Raw genomic sequence first — 20,713 nt, forward strand, 5'->3', positions numbered from 1 at the left:
ATACACATGTGTCCTTCGAGACTTGAAAAAGATGTGGAGGATGCCTGACGGAAGCGCGTCAGTGGGGAACAACAGGGGTGTTCTTCCCAGTTAGGACACCATGCGGGTGGTGATGATAGTAAAAGCTGGGAAGCCTCCCATATTTTAAAAACTTGTTCAAATGTAGGGAAAATAGTGATTTAGGTAGGGGCATTCTTTAAAGATCAAAAGGCAGGTAGGTAATTGGGAATAGGTCATTAAACCTACTTAGGATTTCACAATGCCTGACGACAAATAATATAAAACTTCAGCAGTACTAAGTTTTCTGTAGGCTCCTTTTGATTTTTAGTTTCTTTCCTAATCCTGACTCTCAGGTTTGCAGGATAGGAAAACACGTTAAGTGGTCTGAATGTCAGAAAAGGGTTTTGAACTAACTTCCCCTGAAAAAGCAACTGAAACCTGGACAGATGTGAGTCGTCAGGTGAATCTTAAAGCATGTGAGAACCCCAGACTAGCAGGGTAGTGGCATTTAATGTGAGCAGAAGAGTGAAGACAGGGCTCAAGGGCAAGAGTATTGCACTGTGAGTGGCTTTACAAAGGGCCGTCTTTGACCTAATTCATCACCCCATGATATTCGGGGGATCTGAGGAATGTCCATGGATGCACCAATACTCGTGTTGGAGGGCACTCATTAACAATTCAGTACTTGATCAGGGTGAATCGCATAAAGCTGCACTATCTTTGTGGCAGTAAATATACCTAAATGGAAATTTTCTCTCTTAGCCAATTTTAAGTCAAAATTCAGTAACACTAAGTAGTACTGGTATGCAGCCATCATCACCATCCACTGACAGAATTTTTTTCATTGTTCCTACAGAAACCTCAAACCCATGAAAGAACACTAACCTCTCATTACTCTTTTCCCTGCATCTGGTAATCACCATTCTATCTTCTGTCTTTATGAATTTAATTACTAGATAAACCTCACAAATTATATTATAAACTATGTCTTCTCTGCTGGGCCTTGCTGTTCTCTTTTTAACAACTGCCTGAAAAATACACTGATGACTTACACATGTTTTGCCATTATGCTGTCTTTCAAATTAAAGAATTCTCAAAAAAAAAAAAAAGAAGAGGCAAAGTAGGGACGTACATGAGAACAGAATGTAAATACACACTCTCCGAGTTTCATAGGAAAACAGGAAAAACTGGATGGTGACTGTAGATATGAGGACGAAAAGGGACGATGTCACAGAGACGAGACAGTAGAGCATGTGAGAATGATTCCAAAAGACAGGAGGTGTTTAAACGAGGGACAATCAGAACGTGGAAACCATAAGAAAGTGACATAGAAGGAGATGCCATTCTCAAGTGCAAGGTCTGTTCTCAGATTGAATTGGGAAAAATCTATATCCACTGTAGCCACAGGAAAAGGTAGATACGTCTAGACTCTTGTTTTCTCAGAGAAATGGAATGCAAGAAAATGTTAGGAAAGTTAACTGTGCCATTAATTGGAACAGTTGACTTTTCTGAACCCATGTGGCCATTCAGGGAAGGCAACAGCAAATACAATAAATAATGATCGACAGATAAAATATCACTGTACTCACACCTGGGAGCCACCTATTCAGCCAACAAATACACCACTCATGTGTTCCTAACACAAGAACTCTTCTAGGTCTGGGTCATAAGGAGCAAAAACAGGAGTGGTCACTGAGCACAGGGAGGTCACAGCCAAACACTGGGTAGACTTTGAGGACACCCAGTATCGACAGGCATAATCTGAGGATCCCCCTATGTCAGGAACACTGCAAGAAGGATGTGGTTGGGAGACACCAACAATGGTGCTCACAGCCTGTAGCACCTGCCATAACATTCCCGGACACTGCTACAAACAGAACCTGAGGAAACGAATTGTGATGGTATTTAAATGTAAGAGCATTGTCCTGGCCTCATGGATCACACAGGCCCACTGAAGTCTTGGATCACACAGGCCCACTGATGTCTTCCTTTGGGGGCTGCGCACCAGCCAATTAGCCTTATGTAACAGATTGTCTGGCGAGATGTGCAGATCACTACAGTGACTCATGAGGAATAAGGGACACCATGGTTATGATGCCAGAACTAGAGACAGGCTTTTTGGGGTTAGTTTTTAAAAGAGGGAAATGTGTGGTAAGAGTGTGTCCACCACGGTCTCCAAGTCCCTGGGTGGAACATTTGGAGTCAGCTCAGCAACGGACAACAGGATGCAGGGGTGGGGGAGGGGTGTTCCGGTGGCACAGTTGAGGGGGCATGGAGATTTTGCTTCCTCTCTCATGGTACCGTCCAGCATTATAGAGGTCACAATCCTTGGTGATGGCAAGAGGACTTTAGCCAAGGAACACTGACACTGATGCTGGGGAGCAAAGTCACAGACAAGGGCACTATCAGAAGCAGAGACCAGAAGGACTAGAAGGACACAGCCAGAAGCCTTCTCTCTCAGAGGTGGGTAGAAGCTACCTTTCGAGCCAGCACAGCTCTGGACTGAACTTGGGGCTGAGGGCCCGTGTGTCAGACAGAGCTGCTGCTGGTGGACACAGGCCCGGCATCATCAACGGACTCGCTAGGACTATGACAGGGGCAGCCTCTGGGACAGACCCTGCCTCTACACTGCCTTCTCTATGGGAAATCCTGGAGCCCTTGAAGGATGGGAAGATAAAATTTCCGACTCGGACGCTGCAGGAAAAGGTCCTGAGGTTAGGGTCAGCGGCAAGACCGTCCTGTGTCAGGTGGGGGATCGTGCTGGCGTTGGTTGTGATTTCCCTGCCAGGCCGGGGCTGTGGCCTGGCGTCGGCACACGACTCTTCCTATGAGATAGTCACCCCCACGATTCTGACGGCGGAGCGGACGGGAGACCCCGGGGAAGAGGCTTCCTACGTGCTGGTTGTGCAGGGCCAGAAGCAGCTGATTCACCTGACGGTGAAGAGAGACTATTTTGTCAGTAACTTTCCTGTCTTCAGCTACCACAGTGGCATCCTGGGGCAAGAAATGCCTTCCGTCTCACGGGACTGCCACTATGAAGGCTACATAGAAGGTGCCCCAGGTTCTTTTGTCTCTGTGAACACCTGTTCAGGCCTCAGGGGCATCCTCATCAAGGACGGGAAAGCCTATGGCATTGAGCCCATGGAGCCTTCGCAAGGGCCTCAACATGTGCTGTTCACCATGGCACAGCAAACGCGAGTCTCCTGCGCCGTCACCTCCAAAGCCAGCCCAGGGGCGTCCGCCAGCTGGCAGCAAGGGGGCAGGAGGCCTCCCAGCCCGCACACGCTGTCCTCCCTGTGGTCACACACCAAGTACGTGGAGTTGTTTGTGGTGGTCAGCAACCAGCGGTTCCAGATGTGGGGCAGTGACGTCAATGAGACCGTGCGGAGAGTAATGGACATCATTGCCCTGGCCAACAGCTTCACGAGGGGGATAAACACAGAGGTGGTGCTGGCCGGGGTGGAGATGTGGACCGAGGGCGACCTCGTAGAGGTGCCTGAGGACTTGGGAGTTGCACTCAGGAATTTCAACAGCTGGAGACAAGAGGAGCTCTTCCCGCGTGTGAAGCATGATGTCGCCCACATGCTCGCTGGCCGTCAGCCTGGACAGGCCACGGGGAGGGCATTTCTCGGTGGTGCCTGCTCAAGTGAGTTTGCTGCAGCTGTGGAATCCTTCCACCACGAAGATGCCCTCCTGTCCGCTGCACTCCTGGTGCACGAGCTCGGGCACAACTTGGGTATTGAGCACGACCACATGGCCTGCATTTGCGGGGATCAGCGCTTTTGCCTCATGCATGAAAACGTCACCAAAGAAAGTGCCTTCAGCAACTGCAGCTCTGACTACTATTACCAGTTCCTGCACACACACAAAGCGGCCTGCCTGTTCAACAAGCCTCAGCACCAGGGCCGCAGGCGTAGGGATTCTGTATGTGGAAATGGTGTGTTGGAATCAGGTGAGCAGTGTGACTGTGGTAATCAATGTGCTGATGATCCATGCTGTGGAGATAAATGTCAGCTTAAGGGAAAAGCACAATGTGTTCCTGGACCCTGCTGTAGTGAGAAATGCAAATTTCAACCAAAGGGTCTCACTTGCCGTCCAGCTTTGAGCGAGTGTGACCTTCCAGAATATTGTGATGGTTACTCCAGTGTTTGTCCTAGTGATACCTATAAGCTAGATGGTAGTTTATGTCAAAGAGTTTTCCATTGCATTAATGGTTCATGCAGAAGCCACGATAATCAGTGTGCAAATATTTATGGGTTTAGTGCATCATCTGCTCCACAAGAATGTTACACATCATTGAACAGCCAAGGGAACCGGTTTGGGAACTGTGGCCGTCCCACAGCAACTGACCAATCCTATGTCAAGTGTTCAGATGAGAACATGCTTTGTGGGAAACTTGTATGTACTGGTGTTATGCAACTGCCAGTAATCAAACCCCAGCATACACTGATTCAGGTTCCTCATGGAGATGGGTTCTGCTGGAGTCTGGATGCCTACAGCAATACCACTGATATCCCTGATGAGGGAGATGTGATCAATGGCACTTACTGTGCCCCAAATAAAGTCTGCATGAATTCAGCCTGCACTGATTACACTGAGATCCAAAATGACTGTGTATCAATAGATATGTGTAATGGGAATGGAGTCTGTAACAATTTAAATCATTGCCATTGTGATGATGGGTATGCACCCCCTGACTGCAAATTAGCAGGGAATGGAGGCAGTGTGGACAGTGGTTCTCCTACAGATAGCAAAGAAACACCTGCTCCAGGATATGGTCAGAACTTCACCCAGAATGTCCAAAAAGAAGAAAGACTCTTAGACACAGCAGTCATACTTGGTATTATAGGTGTTATCATACTATTAATCTTTGCAATTATTTGTATCATCTCTGTTTGTAAAGGTGCAGAAGCACCTCCTCCAGCACCTACAGAAAAGCCCCCAGAAGAACCTACAAAGGCTTCCTTAGGAGAGGGTCCTCCAGAAGAGGGTGCCCCAGAAGCGGCGGCCCCAGAAGAGGGAGAGCAAGTAGAAGGAGAGGGAGAAGAAGAGGGAGAAGGAGCGGGAAAGGAAGAACCAGAGACATAGACAACTGGAGAGAGGATGAAGCCAAATGTTTATATGAAACATCTCAGGCACCAAGTGGAAATGAGAAACTTAGTGAATCAAAGGTGAAGCTGAAGTTGATAGTTCAGTGGTCTGCTAGGACTATACAGTCTACAAAACCATACTTATGTGGAAGGAGGGATTCTCCCACTTCTATTCCTATTAGTAATTAAGGTTTTATTTAGCTAAAATATATTTAGCATTAAAATATATTTTAATGCTTTTTACTTTTTCACATTTCTTTTGAACTCTTCATATGAACCTTTTGACTTGAATTTTTGACTTTAGTTTTTCAAGACATGCCATCTTTCATCTAAGTTTTTGACATGCAATACTATATGTACCTGAATTTATTACTATCACTTGGATTTTCATTTCAATTCAATTGTCCTATTTTATGAGGACAATTGTTCATGCAATCAATTACTCTAATTTTCCTTATAATGTGCATTCCTGAAATGAATTCTGAAATCCAAAAATAAAACCATATTCAGATGATCAGATTCCATGCGGTATAGTAGTTATTGAAACTATTTTGTCCAGGGGTTTTGTGGGAGGGACTATATTTCATAGGCAAAAGACTGTCTCAAGATGAAGAGGTCAGCAGTGAGGTCAAACATGACAGTGATTTAACATGATATATACACACATATGTAACTGTTATTTTCAATTTTTAAAATTTCCAGGTCTGTCCTGTCGCCATACTCACCTTTCACCTAAAAGACTTCCTTTTCTTTTATAGCAAATTTCGTAGCCCTTCCTTCTTACTAATTTTCCTGTGATGAATTTCACACCTCCAGAAATCTCATGTCTGATGAACATCACCTAGAGTTAAGAAATTGTATTTATACTGATTTTATAACAGTACAATGGGCTCCTACCCTACCACAGAGCTGAGTATATATATGAAACTGTATTTTTTATGTATTGACATTACAAACTTGTTGACTGACATCAGAGGAACTTTAATTACAGGTAACAGAGCTTTGCAGGAGGCAGTTATTCTATGGAAATAACACTAAACATTATTAAAATTATTCACACTATGGAAGAATTCATTAAATACTTTACATTCTCTGTGTTACTTTAATCCTTCCAGCTGCTACTGAAACTTCCATTTTGCTCATGAGAAAACATACTGAAAAGCATTTTCTCTAGAGACACTAAGAAGTGAAACCTGTGTGCAGCCCCTTCACTGCCTTGAGAATCTTTTCTTTCAGTCAAAAGCGATAAGGGTGACATGCAGCATCCCCTCAACGGACCTCTGTTATGGTAAACTCCCAAATTACATATTATTGGTGAAAATATATAGATATTATTGGTGAAAATGTTGGTATAGTAACTTCTAGCTTACCAATGTCACATACAGCTCAATTTTCTTCTTTTTTTATGGTTGAATAATACTGCATTGTAACATGTCTTTAAAAAGTGGGACTGAAGTAACATTGGTTTATAACACGTATGTTTCAGGTGTACAACACTGTACTTCAACATCTATGAACAGTAGATTATGAACATCACCAAAAATATAGTTTCCATTCACCACCATAGAGCTGACCCTCTATTGAATTCCTTCTTCTCTGGATAGCAACATTTTGTTATTAGAATATAAGAAAATGTTTTTGTTTTGTTTATTTTCTGCATGAATGAAATCATACAGTACTTATCATTTTCCACCTCACTTATTTCACTTAGCATAATACCCTCTAGGTCCTAACGGAGGTTGAAAGTAGCAAGATTTCACCTTTTTATTCGCCAACTTGTATTCTATTGTGTACATACACCACATCTTTATCCATTCATACACTGATGGACATTTTGGCTATTTCCAAATCTCAGCTACTGAAATGATCTAGCAGTAAAAACAGGGGTGCATACATCTTTTCGTTTTCTTTAGATAAATGTCCGGAAGTAGAATAGCTGGGTCATATGGTATTTCTACTCATAAGTTTTGGAAGAATCATCATTTCCCCCCCATTGTAGCAGTACCAGTTTACTTCCCAACTAAAAATGTGCAAAGGTTCCCTTGTTCCATATTTTCACCAATATTTTGTTTCCTGACTTTTTGATAAAAGCCATTCTCATAGGTGTGAGGTGATATTGCAGTTTTAATTTAATTTCCTTAATAATAACATGATTACTTTTTCATGTCCCCACAGATGATCTGTATTTCTTATCTGTAGACGTGGCTTTTCAGATCCTCTGCCTATATATATATATATATTTTTTTTTTTAAAGATTTATTTACTTATTCGTATAGAACTGGGGTACAGGCCAGGGCCCTCCCTGGTGGCGCAGCGGGTCAAAGCACAGCACTAAGAAGCTAAAGCCACTTCCTCATGAGTCCGATCCCGCCTGCCCCAGAGGTGACCACATGGCGTGGCAGACCTCTCCTGACCCGCCCGCTGCTCCCCTCAGCAGTGTACTTCGTCGATCTGCCTGTTCTGCTTCCCACTCTGCCTCTGGTGAATCCTTTCACCCTCTGCATCTCTGGCCTGTACCCCAGTTCTGTGCGAATAAGTAAATAAATATTTTTAAAAAATTTATTTATTCATGCATACAAGAACTGAGAATATAGGCCAGAGGGCCAGGGGATGAGACGCTTCACCAGAGACGGAGTGGGGAGCAGACCAGGCCAATCTATCCAAAATACACTGCTGAGGGAGCAATGGGAGAGATAGCAGAGGTCTGCTCCACCATGTGGGTTAGCTCTCTGAGTGGGGATTGAACTCATTCCACAGTGGCTGGTAATAGCTCGATAGCACTGAGACTTTAACCCTGGTGACCCAAGGGAGGGCCACCTGTATGTTTTTTAAGTATTTATTTATGCATACAGAACTGGGGTACAGGCCAGAGGTGCAGGGGCAGTGAGAGGATTGACCAGAGACAGAGAGGGGAGCAGAACAGACTGACTGACAAAGTGACTGACAAAGTACACTACTGAGGTGAGCAGTGGGTGGATCAGGAGAGGTCTGCTGCTCCATGTGGGTCACCTCTGGGGCGGGGATCGAACTCATGCGGAAGTGGCTTTAGCTTCTTAGTGCTGTGCTTTAACCTGCTGTGCCACTAGAGAGGGCCCCCACCTGTATTTTTAATCAGAACTTTTTTTTAGTTGTATGTAGGAATTCTTTAATTTTGTATATTAACCTCATAACACACACATAATTTGTAAATAGCTCTTCCCATTCAATAGGCTGTCTTTTCATTTTGTTGATTTCCTTTGTAAGTTGTTAGTCTGATTTAGTTCTACTTGCTTCTTTGTTTTGTTTCTGTTTCCTTTGCTTTAGCATCTAAAAAAAAGTTCCAAAGACCAGTGTTTAGGGGCCTGCTGCCAGTTTTCTTCTATGAGCTCTATGGTTTCGGAATTTACATTCAAGTCATTAATTTATTTTAAGTTGATTTTCATGCATGATGTAAGCTAGTGTTCTAGTGCCATTTTTTTGGAGAGACCATGCTTTTCCCATTATATATCCTTCGCACTTTGGTTGTAAATTAATTTATCATATCTGTGTGGGTTTATTTTGGGGCTTTCAATTCTATTCCATTGAACTATGCATCTGTATGCCATCACCATCTTTCTGAAGTACAGTTCTGTAGTATAGTTTGAAGAGGAAGTATGATGCCTTTAGCTTTGTTGTTCTTTCTCAAAACTGCTGTGCTTATTCAGGGTTTTCAACATTTCATACATATTTTAGAATGCTTCATTTCTGTGAAAAACGTTATTGAATATTGATAAGGGAGTGCACTGCAACTGTGTATGGCAGTATTAATTTTTCCAGCCCAAGAACATGGCATATTTTTTGCAATTATGTGCATCATTTTCTATTTTTCTTAGCAAAATGTTGTGATTTTCAGCATTTAGGTCTCTTACGTCCTTGTATAAATTTATTCCAAAGCACTTTACTTTTTTTGATAACTAAATTCTTACATCACTGTTTATTTTTGTACAGTATCTAATTTTTCACCTAAATCAAATATTCATGGTGTTGCCCCCATAAATCTCCCATCACCATAGCACCCATGAATCATCAATACAGTCTCTTGTGCTTGTCCTGCTCCTGTTCTGACCTCTCTCTCTTCCTTTCCCTGATGATCTTGGAACTATGGTCAGCTTGCAAGTTTTGATTTTTCTTGACCATTTGATTAGTTTACCTATATTCCACTTACAAGTGAAACCATCAGATATTTTTCTTCTTCCTTCTGGCTTATTTCAGTGAACACAATCCCTTCCCACTCCATCCCAGTTACTACAAACAACATTATTTATCTTTTTTGATCACTGATTATTTTACATTGTAAATGTACTACATATTCTTGATCCATTTATCTCTTTTCGTGCATTTAGTTGTTTCCATATCTTAGCTATTGTAAATAGTGCTGCAATAATCATGGAATGCAGGTTTCCTTTTGAATTCATGTTTTTTTGTCCTTTGGGTAGATTACTGTGAGTGGATTCTTGGTTATGTGGTAGACCCATTTTCAGTAGTTTGAGGGGCCTCTACACAGTTTCCCATGGTGGTTGGGCTATTTCACATTTCTCCTAGCAGTGTAAGGGGGCTCCTTTCCTTTTTCTCTACATCCTCAGCATTTGTTGTTGCTAGTTTATTTTTTAAATGTAGGCCATTGTTACTGGTGTGAAATGGTATCTCATTGTGGTTTTGATTTGCAATTCCCTGATTTTCAGTGATGCTGAACATTTTTCATACACCTGTTAATCATCTCTAGTTCCTCTTTGGAGAAATGTGTCTTAGTTCTTCACCTTTCCCCCTAAAGATTTATTTATTCATGTATACAGAACTGAGGTACAGGACAGAGGGTAGGGGCAGTGAGAAGATTCACCAGAGACAGAGTGGGGAGCAGAACAGGCCGACTGAGTCCACTGCTGAGAGGAGCAGTGGGCAGGTCAGGAGAGGTCTGCCATGCCTTGTGGGTCACTTCCAGGGCAGGGATCAGATTCCTGCTGAAGTGGCTTTAGCTTCTTAGTGCTGTGCTTTAATCCACTGCTCCACCAGGGAGGGCCCATTCTGTCCATTTTTTTGACTGGGATGTTTGCCGTGTATTTGTTGAGTTTGTGTAAGCTCTTTTATATCAGTCCTTTATCAGTCATGGGGAGTACAAATATTTCCTCCCATTCAGTAGAACAGCTCTATCTTGGTTACTGCACTTTTTGCTGTACAGAAGCTTTGTTTTCCTCTCCCCTGGAGATGAGCCCTCAAAGATGTTTTAGAGGTTTATGTTATGGAATGTTTTGTTTAAGTTCTTCCATATATTTTATGGTTTCAGGTCTTAACATTTAAGTTTCCTATTCATTTCGAGTTGGTTTTTGAGCCTGGTGTAAGGTAATAGTCTACCTTCATACTTCTGCATCTTGTGGTCCAGTTTTCCCAGCACCAATAACTGAAAAGGCAACCCTTGTTCCAGTGCACATTCATTGCTCCTTTGTCCATGTATGTGTGGCCTTATTTCTGGGTGTTCAATTCCATCAGTGTGTGTGTGTATGTGTGTTCCAGAACACCATACTGTTTTTACTATTATAGCTTTGTGTAGGCTGGAAATCAGGGAATGTAATACCTCTGTTCTTTCCCTTTCAGTCAGGAGAGCTTTGAGGAGAGGCTTTTTTTGAGTGTTTCCATATGAATGTTAGCAATATTTGTTTCATTTCTGTGAAGAATGCCATTGAGATTTTTATAAGAGTTGCACTGAATCTGTAAATTGCTTTTGGTAGAATGGCCATTCTGATAATTTTAATTCTCCTTAGCCATGAACAGGGAATGTCCTTCCTTTTTTTTTTTTTGGTCATTTTCTATTTTTCTTTTAGCAATGTTTTATAATTTTCTTTGAATAGGTATTTCACCTCCTATGTTAGGTTTGTTCCCAGGTCCTTAATTTTTTTCTTTTTGTTACAATAGTAAATGGGATGGTTTTCTTGATTTCTTCTTCCTCAGAAGAAGACTGCTGCTTATAGGCAGGCTACGGATTTTTGTGTGTTGATTTTGTAACCTGCTACTTTATTAAGCTGGTTTACTATTTTAATTACTTTTTCTAAAATACAAGCAGAAATAAATGAAGTAGAAATAAATAAAAGAGACAATCCAAAAAAATTCAGTAAAACAGAAAGCTGAATCTTTGAAAAAATACATAAAACTGAGAAACCTCTAGTCAGGCTCACAAAAAAAAGTGAAAAACCTCAAATCAGTGTGTTCATAAATGAAAGGAGAAATTACAACAGATGCAGCAGAAATCCAGAGGTTACTATGACTATTTGTAGGTAAACAAGTTAAATGATCTAGATGAAATGGGCAAATCTTAGAACGATACAATCATCCAAAGCTGAATAAAGAAGAAATAGAAAATTAAACCAATTACAAACAGCAAAGTTGAAACAATAATCAAAACCCTCACCTAAAACAAAGCTTAGGATCAGATGGTTTCACAGGCGAGCTCAACCAAATTCAAAGTAGTGTCTATCCTACAAAAACTCTTTCAAAGAATTGAGAAAGAATCCTACCAAGTATATTTTATGAAGCCAACATTACAATAACACCAAAACCAAAGACAATACAAAAATGAAAACTCCAGGCTAATCTCCCTACTGAACACAGATGCAAAAATCCTCAATAGTAGGAAACAAATCCAACAATGCATCAGAAGGATTACACACCAAGACCAAATGGGACTTATTCTAAGGACACAAGGATGGTTCAACATCCAAATATCAATTAATGTAATTCAGCACATTCACAGAGAAAAATAAAAACCAAATATGATAATATCAACAGATGCTGAGAAACATTTGCCAAAGTTCAACATCCATTTAGGTGAGGCCCTCAAAATACTAGGAATACAAGACAAGGGACATAATTGAACATAATAAAAATCATATACGACAAACCCATAGCTAACATCGTTCTTAATTGGTAAAAATCTTAATGCCTTCCCTTTAAGATCTGGAGCAAGACACTGTTACCACTGCTTTTCTTTTCTTTCTTTCTTTCTGGGATGTAAGCCAGAGATGCAGTGGGTAAGAGGATTCACTAGAGAAAGCAGGGAGCAGAAAGGCAGATCTACTGAAGTACACTGCTGAGGGGAGCAGTAGGCAAAGCAGGAGAGGTCTGCTGCGCCCTGTGTGTCAGCTCCCTGGCTGGTGGAGGGATTGAACTCTTGCTGTTAGTGTCTGGCAGTAACCTGATAGTGCTGTCTTTAACTCCAGTGCTACCGCAGTGGGGGGTGGTGGGGGGCTGCTTTTCAATATCATACTGGAAGTTCTACCTAGGGCCATTAAGAAAGAGAAGGACATACAAGCAATCCAAATATGGTAAGAAGTAAAACTAGCACTATTTACAGATGCTATGATAATGTGTGTTGAGAACCCTAAAAATTCCACAGAAAAACTGAAACAGTAAACCAGTTTAGTAAAGTAGCAAGTTACAAAATCGACACACAAAAATCAGTAGCTTTCCTATAAGCAGTCAGTCTGAAGAAGAAATCAAGACAATCATCTCATTTACTACTGTATCAAAAAGAAAAAAAAGACTTGGAAACAAATCTAACAGAGGATGTGAAAGACCTATAGAAAGAAAATTACAAAACACTGCTAAAAGAAATAGAAAATGGCAAAAAAAAAGGAAGGCCATTCCCTACTCATGGCTCAGAAGAATTAGCATTATCAAAATGGCCATACTACCAAAATTAATTTACAGATTCAGTGCAACTCCTATATAAATCTCAAAGAAATGAAACAAATATTGCTAACATTCATATGGAATCACAAAACACCTTGAATTTCCAAAACTCACTGACTAGTGGAGGTATTATACTCCCAGACTTAAGCTGTAATGACTAAAACAGCTTGGTACTAGATCAAAAATATACAGACCAATGGAACTGAATTGAAAATCCAGAAATAAAGCCACTGGGTTTATGGTCTACTAGTCTATGACGAAGGAGAAATATATGCACTGGAACAATGATAGTCTCCTCATTAAACAGTGTTGGGAAAACGCGACTACTACACTCAAAAGAATGAAACTAAACCACTACCTTACACCACATACGAAACCAACTCAAAATGGATAAAAGACTTTAATATAAGACCAGAAACCATAAAAAATATAAAAACATTAAACAAAATACTCCATGATATAAACCTCAAAAACATCTCTAAGGATTCATATCCAGAAGCAAAGAAAATAAAGGAAAGGTAAACAGTTTGGGTTATATCAAACTAAAAAACTTTTGTACAGCAAAAGAAACAATAACCAAGAGACCCACTACTGATTGATAGAAAATATTTACACCCCATATAATTGATAAAGGATTGATATCAAAGATCTATCTACAAAGAACTTACACAATTCAACAAATATAAAGCAAACCATCTAGGTAAAAAAATAGGCGGAAGAGCCTGAAAGACACTTCTTCAAAGAGGAAATGTAAATGGCCAACAGGCACACGAAAAAATGCTCAACATCACTTATAACTAGGGAAATTCAAATCAAAACCACAATGAGATACCACCTTATATAGGTAAGAATGGCAACATTCTTATTAATATTAAACAAAACGGACAACTACAAATACTGAGGATGTGGAGAAAAAGGAACCCTCTTAACAATGCTGGTGGGAATACAAAATGGTCCAACCACCTTGGAAAGCTGTGGAGGACCCTCAGAACTACTAAAAATGGATCTACTATATGACCCAGCAATTCCACTCAAAGGAATCTACCCAAAGGACACAAAAACACTCCTTTGAAAGGAATCTTACACTACTATGTTTATTGTAGCACTATTTACAATAGCAAAGATATGAAACTAAATGCTCCAAAACAGATGAATGGATCAAGAAGATATGGTGTATTTATACAATGAAATACTACTCGGTGATTAAAAAAGGTAAGTATTTGCAGCAACAGGGATGGAGATGGAAGGGATCATGCTCAGTGAAATAAACCAGAAGGAAAAAGAAAAATATTAGATGGTTTCAATTATAGGAGGTATATAGGGGAACCAAACAGAGGGTTAGGAAAAAGACAAACCTGTAGGCAAACTATAGGATCGCAGCATATAGCTGGGGAGGGAGAAAGAGAGGGGTCAAAAACAGAAGAGCACAAGGGACTATGGTAATGGCTCACAGGTGATGTGGTGGTGGGAGATTTATGGGGGCATACACAGAAGAAATAAAATACTATACAAAAATAACAATGATGTAAGAAAATTAAAAGTTTAATAAACTAGATGGAATAAACAAAAAAGCAATTTAACCAGTCAGGAGACATATCTTTTGAGATGGGTGAAGCATTATTTTGCTCATGTGATTATTGTTCAAAGGCTTAGAAAATACTAGGGTAATACATCTCAGTGATATCTACTCTGGTAAGAATACAACCAGTGTCAAATCTTTGGCTCATAAAGATATACCACATTTTGCAGTTCTCACATTTCATGAGTTTGGTCACATAGAAATGAAACATGAGCATGTGGCCTCCAAGTGTCGTTGACAGAATCTGTACTATGCATGAATTATTGCTATAGATAGGAGCCTCAGCAACTATAGTTTCCAATACATCTTGCAGGGACTCAGAGGGGAATTAATAAACATGAACTCTGAAGCTCCTCTGAAATGTCAAGAATAAGAAAATGGATAAAGGAGAATGTGATTGAGGCAGTGTCCCTGACTGTCAAAAGGACACTGCTGTTGCCCTCATACTGGCTGAAGAAGGTTCAGATCGTATATCTAGAAATCATATTGCAAAAACCTAATTTTCTAAAGATAACACATCTTGCTACCACATCAGTATGTGACCTCCACCACACTGTAATGAGGCTTCCAAGTGATATCAGTCAGATACCTACAAAAAGATGGCACACTTTGTATTGCTACCAGGGTAGGGGTAGGTGTTGAAGCCTGGAGAATAAATATATGTAAAACATCTTTAGACAGGGAACAAAAGTTGCCCAAGAAAGTTGCTGTGATTCCAAACCAAGGATGGCATGGTTTGGAAGCTATGACTCTAAATCTGAAGGAGTGTTCAAGGTCTTCAGCAAGTATAAAATCAAAGACGTGAAATGTGGAAGACTGATATGTTCTGTAAAAACTTTCAATGGTCCCCACACATTGAAAAACATCAAACACTCACCCGTTTCTCATGAAGAACATGTGGTACTGGGGGAAGTGAAGGATGGCTCACAGAAGATCTATCTTAATTGAACCTTTTTAGATAATTGATTTTACTATGACTGTAACCTGACTAAGTGTCATAAGAGAAGTAATTACAACACTATTAAGAATTGCCACTGAATCTATAGCTATGCCATTCCTATGTGAATCTGATCATTTGGGGGGCGGGGCAACTTAAACAATGGTCCAGCTACATATGTCCCTCTGACTTACTGTGATGAAAATCTGGCAATATTTATCCTGGTCTTGACTACCCTTTTATTATTTCTCATTCCTATCCCATTCCTATTTCTCATTCATACATCCACAGACAATTTAAGACCAGTGTCAATGGAAAGAATCAGGGAACATTTAATATTCAGTTCTTAACATTCAGATCAGTTGAAGGCCAGGGCATCAGATTTACTTTAATGTCAAGTAAAACATTAAAATAAATGTTTCTGATAAATAAAACCAAGTAAAAGTGATACTGAAGGTACTTTCTAAGAATTAGACTTCTTAGTACTGATGTCCCTCAGGCTCTATGGAAACAAAAGTTCTTGCTTCCTTCTGTCTTTCTTATGTTGAATACATATTAGTTTTTAAATAAAAACAAAGTAGCTCCCCCAAGTGAAGCAAGCTTTCTTACTCAGTGCTATCCAGAAATCACATTTTCAATGCTTTGGACCAATCAGAGACCACAAGATGTTATTCCTGACAGAACCAGGTCAGGTTACCCCGCATAGTTTAGCTGAATCTCTTAATCAAAAATGTAAAGAGCTATCATTGATGTCTATAACATCTCTCTATAAAACACACCTTCAGAAGGACCTCTGGAACTTAATTTTTTAGAGTAGTTTATGTAATACTTCATAATCTATCAATTTTCTCTAGTCTTAAGATTTTGCCTTGGGATTTATCAGGCGAGAAGCATCTCATATAAGTTTCAGATGTTTTAGGTTATCACTCTAGTTACTTAGTACATTTGGCTTTCTTCTATGTTTTGACATTAAAGTAAATCTGATGCCCTGGCCTTCTACTGATCTGGTTCATAACTTAACTGGAGAGACCAAACATCACTCATGTGATTAAAGAGGTATGTAAGCATTCCTACCTATGAACAAAGCTCTGTAGTCTGAGATTTTTGCCTTCCCAAAGGGTTAAATACTACTTAGTCGTTCATTCACTTGTTAATTTATTTACTGCATAAACACATATTTCACACCCACATAGGTTGAACCATGTAAAATTGATGACATTAGACAATTTTTACCTATAAAAATGGCAAGTTCATATAATTTAACCTAATTCTAATTCTAGGCACTATGAAACCTACTTTGGACTTAGGCTTGTAAATGAAAGTTGAGTTTTTGATTGCTAATGCTCTATTTAGTCATGATTTCTCTTAAATCTTATTAAATCTCATTAAGTTCCCCAACATTCTATCTGTAACTGCCAAAGATTAGCCTTAAATTTGTAAAGCAGGATGGTCCCTAGTGTTAATTTCTACAATAGAGTGGAAGATATAAGAGACTAAGATGTGATGCTTAAGGATACCACTGTCACTTTTAATTAGTTGTTCTTGTTTCTCCTGAAATTCTAAAACTTCTCAAAAGAACAGAAACCCAGGACTTTAGTTGTCCAGGCTCAGAGAGAGTAGTAGCAATGGCAAGATCTGAGTGAGCTGTTGTATGCTACCTAATTACTCTGCAAACATGGGGAAGAGAGCCTAGAAATTTATTTTTTCTAGGTAAGACTTAGATAAATCTAGTACTTATTGAGGTAATGAGTCTGTTTCTTGGATGAAAAGTGGCTTCATCTTCCTGAACAAAAACTTTCTGTCTAAACATAATGGAGCTTTAACTGTACAACCCACTTAGAATAGCAACTAACCATGGCACTATATTTCCTTTCACTTCATAGTGTAAGGCATGGTTAGAATTTCTGGTCCATTTGTGTGGTATCATTACTTTTTCTGAATGTTCCAGTAATGTAGTTTCAAAGAATGGTAGAAGTGTTGGTAGCAAAAGCAAGGTGTGAGGCCAATGGATCCATGCCCCTGCTATAGAATCTCTTCTGTGAGGATAATAATGGTGTCTGGGTGTCTGCATCACGCCGAGCCTCTTGCTTTAGTTGGTTGAACTTGTACTGTGTCCAGCCATACACTCCACAGTTGAGCACACCCTGGGACGATGCTGTTAGAGCCTGGAGGAGATGAAGGAGTGATGGAGCCCTTTCTTCAAGTTTGAGATCCAGGGGATATTTCCTATGGTCCCTAACTGTCGCTATTCCCCTTACTTAGAATGCACTGTTATATTTCCTGTACTTCAAACATCAAGCCCTGGTTTTTAAAAACCACTTTAAAATATTTTTCTAGTTCTTGCTAGCTCACTCTTCACATTGTAGCTTCTCATGGATGACTGTGAGTTGACCATATTTCCTAGTTTATATACTAGGACAATAAAGCAGTTTCAATGACCCTCTTAAGTTGTACATTCCTGAGGGTAGGTCTGAGAAAACTGCTTTAACAGCAGTTAAGACAGCCTGAAAGGGCTGACATTTGACAAAGGAAGAAAAGAGAATTGTTTCTTTCTCCTCCTGTGCCCATTTCAAATAGAACAGCTTATTTATACCATTCAATTCACTCTGGATATAAGAGAGCCATGTCACAGTCACTGTTACTTAAGAATATTATTGTGTAGATTCTGTTTTTATTATCCATCCTTTAAAAACAAACAATAGAATGAAATTGACCAGAGATATATATGTGCTGCAGGCAGCATGACAGCATTTTCACAAAAGGGTCTACCTCTTCTGTGAAGAGGGTTTTACATTCTCCCTAACTGCAACTGAATACTAAATTTCTAATTTGCAGTGTAGATATAAATATCCTGGGGAAAACTTGTGCTCACTGAGTAATGCTAGTACAAGAGAAAAGATGGTGTGGAAACAGAGATGCTGGGTATTGAAAGCATTACCTGGAGAACATACAGGGCCATGTGAAGCTTGCTGTCCTTTGTTTTAGTCAGCTTTACAATGCTCAGAATGATAGCTGTTAAACACAAAGTGTAAGCCTTACGACTGTAGAAATCAAAATTATACATTGAAACACAAACCTCAGTTCTATTTGTCTGAGCATAAAATTCTTCAATAAACAGTCCTATGCAATGTAAGAATGGAAGTTATCTGCAAAGTGAGGACTAGCAGTGAGATTAGCCAGTTAGATAAACTACCAAGCCTCATGTCACCAACTTCTATTTATTTCTTATTAATTAAACTTTACAAGTGATTAGTAATTATGGCAAAACATACCACAGGAAAATACTAAGCTATAATTCTTAGCATTTAAGAGTTTACTAGCTCTTTTATAAACACTATCAAATCTGATCCTCATTTCAGTAGGCAAGGCAGGTATAACTATCTCTGACTTCAATCAGATCATTCCCTCTTATAACAGGTGGCATCTCATGTCTAATTAACTTCTAAGTATAAGAAGAAAGAAGGAAGCGGTAAAAACTGACTAATGTAAATTTTATAAGCTGGAAAGGAACTTGCAGACATCCTTCTTGGTAAGACCATGTTGCTTGATCAGCATCCAAACATTACCCTTCCTTTTCTGGTTATTTCCATTAAGATACTCACCTGGACCCCAGCAACAAAAGAAGGCCATTGGGTAGAAGCGCACTCGTTGCTCCACAATGCGAATCACTGCCCACTGTTCACTTCCCAGAAAACCAGTAGATTTCACAAACTTCTTATACTGTGTCTGGGCTTGGATGAGTAGGACCTAGACATGGATATGGAGTAAGTAGTTTGCCTACAACTTCCAAGGTCTTTCCTCCTATCATTTTAGAGAGATCATTCTTTTAGGATCTCAAAACAGGGAAGACTATGCTCCTAGAGGCCAGGAGACCCAGCTTTTTCTGAGAGAAAAATTATCATCAGAGTGAACTTCTGTTTGGTCAGGGAAGTGAACAGGTATTAACTATTTGTGTGGTTGCCACATTCAATACATGAACCTTAATTAACCTTCAGGCTTTTTCTCTCCACACTGTGGCTAATCACAATATGCATGAGAAATTAAAACTAAGATCTAACCAGACCCTCTTTTAAAACTTTATTAGTCATTACTTTAGAAAGAGTTCTATACTTAATACCCTTAAAATAAACACAGTGGTCCCAACTTATTGTGGTTTCACTTTCCATGGTCAACCAAAGTCATATATTTATCTTATTGTATGCAATATTTTCATGTATATTACATATATCTAATTGTATGTGTTATTTCCTATTGTATGTAATTATTTCTGGACCATGGTTGATCAAGGAAAGTAAAACTGCAAATAAGTGGGGGGTATACTAAATTTAAGGGGAAAGAGAGAGAGAGAGCCCCTGCATGAGAGAAGTTTTATACAGAATAGTTATAATTGTTCTGTTATTATTAGTTATAGCTATTAATCTTAGCATACCTACTTATAAGTTAAACATTATTATGGATATGTATTATAAAAAAAAAACAAAGCATATAGAGGATTTGGAACTATCTGTGTTTCAAGCGTCTACTTCAATACTGGGTCTTGTAAAGGATGCCCCACAGATAAGGGAAGACCACACTTTTCTTTAACATTGTCACTGAGCTTAAATTCTCAATTCTAAGCAAAATAAGTCTTAAAAAGTATCTTCTTGGCTTTAAGTAAAAAATAGATAATTTTTCCTTTATTTTGGGGATCTCTAAATACGATTTAGTTAATGAGAGAAATATAAATCAGTTCAGAAGTTCAATGTGCTTCTTGTGAGGAACAGATTAGGTAATAATCTTGGTAATAAATCTGATGAAATCTGGAACTTCAACATAGTAATCCAGATCCACTCTCCAAATTAATAACCCAATGATTACTGGAAAGGAACTTAAGCTGAGGGGTAATGGAGAGATATGTGTTAACAAAGATGACTGTGGAACATGGAAGGAAGTTGCCTAGGAAGAAAGTGGAGGTGTGGCGGGAAGGAGGGGAAAGATCCAAAGACATGGAGAGAGAGAGGGGTGAAAACTGCAAGCTGATGGCTGGTAGCAGGGAAGGAATGGCGCTGAAACATATCACCCAGGTTTCCAATATGGGCAACAGATTCAACAGAGGATGCCATTCACCAAGAGAAAAATGGAGGAGCAAGAAGGATTTAAGTGATTTAAGTTTAGCCATGCAGCTCCCTTTTTCCACAGCCATAAGAATCAAAAAGAAGCTTGAACTTAATTGAAATATTTTTATCTATTAAAATCAGTTCATCATCTGTTGATTAAAACAGAATCAGAATGGGCCCTCCCTGGTGGCGCAGCGGGTTAAAGCACAGCACTGAGAATCTAAAGCCACTTCCTCATGAGTTCGATTCCCGCCTGCCCCGGAGGTGACCACATGGCGTGGCAGACCTCTCCTGACCCGCCCGCTGCTCCCCC

At 39.8% G+C, this 20,713-nt stretch overlaps 3 protein-coding genes across 5 annotated transcripts in view; 2 read left to right on the plus strand and 1 right to left on the minus strand.

Annotated features, from left to right (window-relative positions):
* The window catches only part of LOC101637248 (disintegrin and metalloproteinase domain-containing protein 1b-like), a 6,415-nt gene extending 4,460 nt beyond the window's left edge, over window positions 1-1,955 (plus strand). The window contains exon 2 of the mRNA XM_012730886.1: window positions 1,878-1,955. Coding sequence (XP_012586340.1) covers window positions 1,878-1,955 — 78 coding nt within the window. The remainder of the gene's footprint in view (window positions 1-1,877) is intronic.
* Window positions 1-20,713, minus strand: part of TMEM116 (transmembrane protein 116) — an 88,306-nt gene that overhangs the window by 25,182 nt on the left and 42,411 nt on the right. For 2 of the 3 annotated variants that reach the window (XR_001145921.1, XR_001145920.1), the window contains exons 8-9: window positions 18,907-19,051; window positions 5,816-5,931 (exon numbers count right to left, since the gene is read on the minus strand). Coding sequence is in view for 1 of the 3 variants with exons in the window: in XM_012730995.1 (XP_012586449.1) it covers window positions 17,263-17,469; window positions 18,243-18,316; window positions 18,907-19,051 (426 nt within the window). In the remaining 2 variants the exon portion in view is untranslated. Of the gene's footprint in view, window positions 1-5,815; window positions 5,932-16,423; window positions 17,470-18,242; window positions 18,317-18,906; window positions 19,052-20,713 lie in introns of those variants that run through there. The other variant, XM_012730995.1, reaches the window with a different exon arrangement.
* On the plus strand, window positions 2,590-5,088 carry LOC101637481 (disintegrin and metalloproteinase domain-containing protein 1-like). The gene has a single exon (XM_004690793.1). It carries the CDS (start codon window positions 2,590-2,592, stop codon window positions 5,086-5,088), a length of 2,499 nt encoding a protein of 832 aa, XP_004690850.1.

Source organism: Condylura cristata, unplaced genomic scaffold (assembly GCF_000260355.1).
Source record: "Condylura cristata isolate star-nosed mole 26May11 unplaced genomic scaffold, ConCri1.0 scaffold00029, whole genome shotgun sequence".
Lineage (NCBI taxonomy): Eukaryota > Metazoa > Chordata > Mammalia > Eulipotyphla > Talpidae > Condylura > Condylura cristata.

Bases quoted from the DNA above. Each gene is read 5' to 3' on its own strand.
- LOC101637481 (XM_004690793.1), top strand. From the start codon at position 2,590: ATGACAGGGGCAGCCTCTGGGACAGACCCTGCCTCTACACTGCCTTCT.